The sequence below is a fragment of the Fringilla coelebs genome (assembly GCF_963513975.1).
Source record: "Fringilla coelebs genome assembly, chromosome: 1".
Taxonomy (NCBI): domain Eukaryota; kingdom Metazoa; phylum Chordata; class Aves; order Passeriformes; family Fringillidae; genus Fringilla; species Fringilla coelebs.
Window position 1 is genome coordinate 113,629,715 of NC_140028.1, and position 7,533 is coordinate 113,637,247.

Consider the following 7,533-nt stretch of genomic DNA (forward strand, 5'->3'; position numbering starts at 1 on the left):
CCAATTAGTAGCTGTCTAATTAAATTAGTGTCACGCGGCCCAGCCAATGGGCCGGCGGGGGTGGAGGGCGACGTGAGGCAGCCCGGCACAAGCCCCTCCCCGGCAGCCCGAGGAGCCCGGTATAAATTGCCTCGGCCGACCCGTGCCGAAGTGTAGCACTGCGCGGCCGCAGGTCGGGGTCGACACAGGATTGAGTGGGAGCTCCAACGCACCGCCCATCGAGGATGCAGCTGGGTGAGCCGCTGCTGACGGCGGCGGGGGCACTGCCGGGCGCCCCCTTCTACCCGCTGGAGGGCGGCGGGCGCGCCGGAGCCGCCGGAGCGGGAGCTGGGACAGGCACTGCTGGCGGCTCCCGCGGGCCGCCCGGTTCGGGATCCCCACCTCGCCTCGACCTGGACAAGATGCCCAAGAAGTTTGGTGCGGCTCCCGCCATCCTGGGCGAGGCGGAGGCCGTCGAGCCGCCCTTCGCCGCCCCCAAGCCGGACGGTCGCAAGGCCACCCCATGCGGGGACGAGGAGCTGCCCCCGGCCGCCGCCGCCCGCTACTCCATGGACAGCCTGAGCCCCGAGCGCTACTACCTGCAGTCGCCCGGGCCGCCCGCGGCCGACCTGGGGGGGCCCTGCGCCCTGTTCCCGTACCCGCCGGCGGCGCAGCACGGCGCCGTCTACCAGCCTCCCGGCGGGCCACGCTACCCCTACGGCTCCGTGCTGTCTCCGGGCGGCTTCGCGGGCGCCGTGTGCCCGCCCGGCGGCCGGACGCAGTTCGGAGGCGGCGGCGGGTACCAGTACGGGCAGGCGACTGGCGGCGGACCTCTCTACGGCCCTTACCCGCCGGCGTCGGGCTCCTGCGGCGGACTCGGGGCGCTGGGGGTGCCAGCCGCCGGCCCGGGGATGCGAGCGCAAGTTTTCCTCTGCAACCGGCCCCTGTGGCTCAAGTTCCACCGGCATCAGACGGAGATGATCATCACCAAGCAGGGCCGGTAAGTGGGCGCGGGGGATGGTGGAAACGGAGGGAAGTGGTGTGGTGGTCGGGAATGGGGGGGAGGTAGCACCCCCGGGCACTCTCCGCGTCGGGCGGCGCTTGCCCGGTCCCCCGGGTGGGAGGTGCGTGGTCTGTCCGTCGGTGGTGCCCCAGGATGTTTTCCCCGAGAAACTGCTCCCCAATTTCCCCACACACGGCGGCCCGGAGATGAGGCGAGGGTCGGCTGGGGATCGCGCTGGCTTCCTTAGTCTCTTTGGTGCCGGGACGGACGGGGCACTCCACGGCCGCCTACAGCATCCGCCGGAGCCCGCGCCCCCTCCCCCGGCCCGCCTTAGCATGCCTTGTGGTTTTCCTCCTTTCCCCAGGAGAATGTTTCCCTTCCTGAGCTTCAACATCACCGGCCTCAACCCCACAGCCCACTACAACGTCTTCGTGGAGGTGGTGTTGGCGGACCCCAACCACTGGCGTTTCCAGGGGGGCAAGTGGGTGACCTGCGGCAAAGCCGACAACAACATGCAAGGTAGGTGTGGGTTTCGGGGGTCTCCTCGCCCCCTTTCCCCGCGGGTCGGTTCATGGGAAAGGGTTCCCAGTTTGCACCCCCACCACCACCCCCCCCACCACCCCCCCCTTCAGGGTCTTCCCCACACCCGGCATCCTACTGAGGGACGAGCTACGTTTTTAAGATTGTCTTGCGACTCTTTTTGCGCCACGAAGCGTTGTTGGTGTGCGGGGTTTGTGTGGGAGAGGGGGGTGGCCATCGGGGAGCCGAGGGGCTGCGCGGGCGGCGAACAAAGCCCCGCGCCCGGCCGGCGTTTCACTGGCTTGTCTTCCCCAGGCAACAAGGTCTACGTTCACCCCGAGTCGCCAAACACCGGGGCTCACTGGATGAGGCAGGAGATTTCCTTCGGAAAGCTGAAGCTAACGAACAACAAAGGTGCCAACAACAACAACGCACAGGTAAGGAGGGAGAGGGAGGCCTGGGGAGCTCTTGGTGGCTCAGCGGCGGAGCCCTGGGCTTTTGGGGCTTTTACAGCATTTCATCGAGCCGCTAGATCACTGTGCTGGTGACTCGTTCCCTTCTTGAACTGGGTTCTAGAGCTTGTTTTCTTTGTTTCGCCGTATGAATAGCTGAAAATGTTGGAATATGATGTGCAAATTACTTTTGTTTTAGCTACTATATTGATACCTTGGAGTTGCTCAAAAAGTGGGAGGGTAGCTGATAGCTCCGAGTAAAGCAGGGCTGCAAGCTGTGACTCAGCTCCTGATAACAGTTAAAATTGCTCCGTTTCTAAACCAAGAGATTACAATTTACAGGAAAAAATGTTATGCTGTAAAATAGGTTCTTTTAATGTTAGATGAAGTTTGTCTAAAGATGTTGTCTCCCTTTCATGGTTTCTTTCAGATGATAGTACTTCAGTCTCTACACAAGTACCAGCCCCGACTTCACATTGTGGAAGTGACCGAAGATGGTGTTGAAGATCTGAATGATTCCTCAAAGACTCAAACGTTTATTTTTCCTGAAACACAGTTCATAGCAGTTACAGCATATCAAAACACTGATGTAAGTATCGATGTATAAAACTGCAATTAAGAACAAAATTGACTTGTGGGTTCAGCATCTCATGTTAATATATTCTGCTTTCGCTTTTAGATTACACAGCTCAAAATTGACCATAATCCTTTTGCAAAAGGCTTCAGAGACAACTATGACTCGTAAGTATAACTCTATTTTCTTTTGCAGATGTGTCAGTCTAGGAGGCATGATTCTGGCCTGAAATGTCTGTGGAAGGGTTTTTCTTTAGACATTAATTCAATTATTCAGCGCCAGTACTACTTCTACTGGTGATTTTGCTTATGTTAAGATATCTGAATAGTGTATTGTCTAGATGACCTGCCCTTCTGCTGGCTTCTGAATTTTGGGTAGGAAACTTATGTTGGCAGAACCCAGCTGGCCTGCAGATTTTACTGGCAGCAGTATACTGGGTGTCTCCACAGAACAGACAGCTCCTTTAAATTGTCAGCAAAAGACTTGCTTAATAATTTTCTACCTTCACTTGTGCTATTGCTTGTAGTAGTAGTAGAGAATTTACAGTGGTCTAGGAAAAGCACCTGCTAAATCAGATTAAAACATATAGCCTTCCAATTAAATGTAGTTATGATTTTCATTAAGAAATACCTAGTTTCTTTGTGTTAGTGTTTTTGTGTTGTGATACTGTCATAGTGGAATTGTAAAGAAAAACACTCAGTGTTCCTCTTTTATGTTGTAGCATGTACACAGCTTCCGAAAATGACAGATTAACTCCATCTCCCACGGATTCTCCTAGATCCCACCAGATCGTCCCTGGTGCTCGATACAGTGTGCAGCCATTCTTCCAGGAACAGTTTGTCAACAACCTGCCCCCAGCCAGGTTTTACAACGGTGAGAGGACTGTCCCTCAGACAAACGGCCTGCTGTCCCCGCAGCAGAACGAGGAGGTGGCCAGCTCTCCTCAGCGGTGGTTTGTGACGCCCGTGCAGCAGCCGAGTGCCAACAAACTGGACATGAACTCCTATGAGACAGAGTATTCTCATAGCACCTTGCTTCCTTACGGCATCAAATCCCTCCCGCTCCAGACATCCCACGCTCTGGGATACTACCCCGACCCGGCATTCCCCTCCATGGCGGGCTGGGGGAGCAGGGGATCTTACCAGCGGAAAATGACGACAGGACTAACTTGGCCCTCAAGAACGAGTCCTCCGGGATTCACTGAAGACCAGCTTTCCAAGGACAAGGTGAAAGAAGAAATTGGCTCTTCCTGGATAGAGACTCCACCCTCTATAAAGTCTCTAGATTCAAATGATTCTGGGGTCTACACAGGTGCTTGTAAGAGAAGGCGGCTTTCCCCTAGCACTTCCAGCAATGAAAATTCCCCAACAATGAAATGTGAGGACATTAATGCTGAGGACTATAGCAAAGACACTTCAAAAGGCATGGGCTACTATGCCTTCTATGCTAGTTCTTAGAGCATCTTTTTTATTCCAATTGGCTGGTTTGGTTTTTTTTGTTGGTTTTTATTTTTTTTTCCAGGGTGGCCTTGGGTTTTTTTTGCATTACAATTGCCAAAAAGACTCTTGCCTTCCACCTTGAGTTGTTGTGTGCAATTCTAAAGAAGGTGCCAAAGCTTTTTGACTGTTGCAGGTAACAAAGTAGGGAAAGAGCAAACCACGGGAGAATTTTCCCCTTGTTTAGAAGGAATCATATGCAGAAGCTGTAAGGAGTACTCTAGTGTCTAAATATGAGGCATATTTATTGGAGACACTAAAGTATAGAGTTTGGGTTGGCTCAGAGGCCTGATTAAATCTATGCACTCCTGAGCAAGGAAAGAGGGGGTGGGATCCCAAATTTAATTTCCTTCCCTGCTTGATAAAAGGGAACTGGGATGCAGGGAAATGCACAAATGCTATGTTCTGCACTAGACTGAGCTGGTTTTTCAACCCATCCACAACACAGTTGGCTGAGTTGGATATAGCTCAGCTACAGCTTTTTCTTTTGGCAGAAAATGCCAAAACACGGCCTGCTTGCCAGGCAGGATTTTGACTTGAAGGTCTTGTTGCCAACGGGATTACAATGACAAATCTGACTTTTCTTAGCTTAGAACTTGCATTAAAAAACCCTGCCTCCATCCCAAAAGCCTCACCTTTATTAAGGCGGCCAAAAAAATCAACTGTACAGTTGGTGTTTTGTCTAGGTACACTGTAGAATATTGTGGAATAATGTATACATAGTTGACCTATAGCTGTTCAGTTGGAAGGACATCCGGTGGTGTTTTGAAGTTCAAAAGGCATTTTTTGATTAATCAAACCTAGCATATGACACATTGCAAAAGGAGATTTCTATTTATGTGTATGTCAAGTGACTTTTTCAGCTGCCCTGTATGAAACTGGAAGTGATGTAACTTTACCCATTCTTGCCTATACTTTCAGCCATTTTAAACTGGCCCACAAACTTTTTTCCCTCCCAATAAACTTGTTTCTGTTTTTTCTATGTAGATAGTAATAATTTTTAATAAATGTGGTGGTGCCAGGCATAACATGATATGGCTCTGCCTCATCTTTGCCTCTGCTGGGTGTCCCGAAAAGGGAGGAGGGAGCACGGTCATAGGCGATGGGTCTATTATATCTAACCATCCTTTGCAGTGCTGACACTTTTATCTGTTGTACTTGCTGTGGATTTTTTTTTTTTTTTTATCACTTCGTTTTGCATTTTCCTGTGCAGCTTCTGCACAAGCTGGGAACCCCTGGATTGCTCCAAAATACGACGGCCTCGGGTCCCCTTCCACCCCCTCATCACACACAGGCGTGCTGTGAGTTCGGCCCGGACAGCGAATTGTGAGCCCAGCCCGCCTCCGCGGCAGCCCTGGGCTTGCCTCCTCCCGCCGCCCCCTTCTCACCCCCTCTGCTTCCCGGAACAAGGCAAGAAATTCCCCTACCCGCTTATCTGAGGGGAAAGCTTCTGGCAGAGCGATTGAATCCCAGCTCCCGCGGCAGCGGGACCTTTCCTGAGGATATGCAGGCAGTAATGGGATTAAGCTGTTAACGATTCCCGGCTGCAAACCAAATAAACGCAGGGCTCGGGCCGGGGCTGTCCCCGGTGGAGGTAACGCTATCGGGGGGTACTGGCAGGGGCTCCCTCTCCTCCGGAGAAGGACGCGGCGGGTGTCCGGGGCGATTTCGATCAGCGCCTCACCTCTCCGGGCTACGCTCCGGCTCTGCGCGGTGGCGAGCTGTCCTGTCAGCTCTTCCTCTGCCCAAGGATCCCATCTGGAACGGAATGGGGACTTGAGGCAAATTTTAAGAGATTAAAAACCGACCATATTATTCCTTCTTTTAATTTTTTTTTTCCTCCAGTGGGGCCATCCCCTCCCGAAAAAGCCCCGGGAAGGGCTGTCCCTGGCCGGGGGGGCTGCGGCGGCATGCGGCCGTCCCCACCCGCCCTGCAAACGCCGATTACACAGCACGATTCCGCCGCGCTCTGTTATTAAAAGCTGTATATTTTTGCACCGCACGGTGAAAAAATAACTTAATACTTGTGAAAAGTCCTCACACTGTTTAATAGAAACGTAAGTGCCTGGCTGGCCCCAATTAACACCTTGTGATTATAATGCATTCCTAAAATGGGGTGTCAGACGCCAAATTGTGAATAAAGGTATCTAATTAATCTTCATAGGATGACACTGATAAACAACACCAGGTTTAAATAAAGATCAAGGAACTGAATGCTTTTTATTTGTTTACATTAACAAAAGACAAAGTTAACTACCCTTGCACTTTGCTTCGTAATGCGATTTACAGTCGCAAACAACGGGCTGCGGGCGAAGAGCTCCGCCTCGCCTGGCCGGGCTTTTTCTGGCGGCTTTGGAGGGAGGGGGACACCCTGAGGGTGAGCGCCCCTTCCTCCGCAGCCCCCACGGCCCCCGGCTGAGGCGGGCGTGTGCCGGGAAATGCGGCACCACCTCGGCCTGGCAGCGAGCGCTGCGAGGGAACGGCCCCGGCCCCGCCACTTCCGACGCTCTCGCATGAGAACTGCGTGCGGGTTTGAAACGTGAGCTGGACGGGCACCGCGGGTCTAGAGCGAAATAAAGAAATAAATAATAGCTGTTTACACCACTGCGGTACTGTGCGGCGGGAGGTGGAGGGCGAGCCTTGCCCGATGGAGAGGGAAAACTTCGTTCCAGTTCAGGGAGAATGCGAACCTCGGCGGCTGCCGGCCGGGCAAAGGCTCCTTCCCCCCGCCGGCCCCGTGAAGGGGCTGCGCACCCTGAGGCCGCTCCCCGCGGGTTGGCAGCTCTTTGGGATATTCCATCCCTGGAACCGAGGGAGCGGGTCGGTGCTCTGGGTGCGCAGCCCTGATTTTTAAATAGCATAAGCGCCCGGCAGGGCAATAGAGGCAGCGGAGACGGGTTCGTCCCATGGATTGAGGCCATTCCTCGCCGAAGACTCTGGTTTTTCGTGTTGTTTTCGTTAAAGCTGACCTGTCACGTCGAGAACAACCCTCTGGTAATTTTTTTCCAACGAAACTTCATCCCTCGCTGCTCGCCCCAAACCCTATCGCCGCGGCTTCACACCCGGGGCGGAAAACGAAACGACCCCGAAGCTCTTTTTCCGACGGCACCGCCCCGACCCTCTCTGGAGAAAGGGCTCCCTTCCTCCTCAGGGCGGCCACCTCCGCGGAGGTGGTGGGGAGGAAGGACCGGATATTTTTCGGTATGTTTTCTTTTCGAGCAATGGGATGGGGTTTTACTTTCGGTCTGAATTTCCGCTCCCACCTTCCTCAACGCCGCCTCGTTAACACCTGCTCGCTTGTTCCCAGCTCCTCCTCTCTGAGGGGAGCGCGGTGTTAAGGGGGGGGGGCTTTCCCCAGGAAAAGTGATTTTTTACAGCCCCTGCCCAGGGTCGCCTCTGAGGCGGCGGCCGCCGAAGTGGGAACAGGCCCCCGATGGCTCCTGCGGTACCGTTACCTTTCAGAAATTCCCCTTCCCGACGGGAATGTCGGCCAGCCGTTCCGAGGAAGTC

General features: G+C 54.0%; 1 protein-coding gene across 1 annotated transcript; it reads left to right on the top strand.

Annotated features, from left to right (window-relative positions):
* Positions 1 to 224: 224 nt before the first annotated feature.
* Positions 225 to 4,199, top strand: EOMES (eomesodermin; the record flags this gene model as incomplete). The annotated part of the gene is made up of 6 exons (XM_084226884.1): positions 225 to 979; positions 1,347 to 1,501; positions 1,817 to 1,938; positions 2,384 to 2,542; positions 2,633 to 2,694; positions 3,249 to 4,199. The coding sequence occupies 6 exons, from the start codon at positions 225 to 227 to the stop codon at positions 3,982 to 3,984; spliced, it is 1,989 nt and encodes a 662-aa protein (XP_084083010.1). The 3' UTR covers positions 3,985 to 4,199.
* Between the last annotated feature and the right edge of the window lie 3,334 nt (positions 4,200 to 7,533).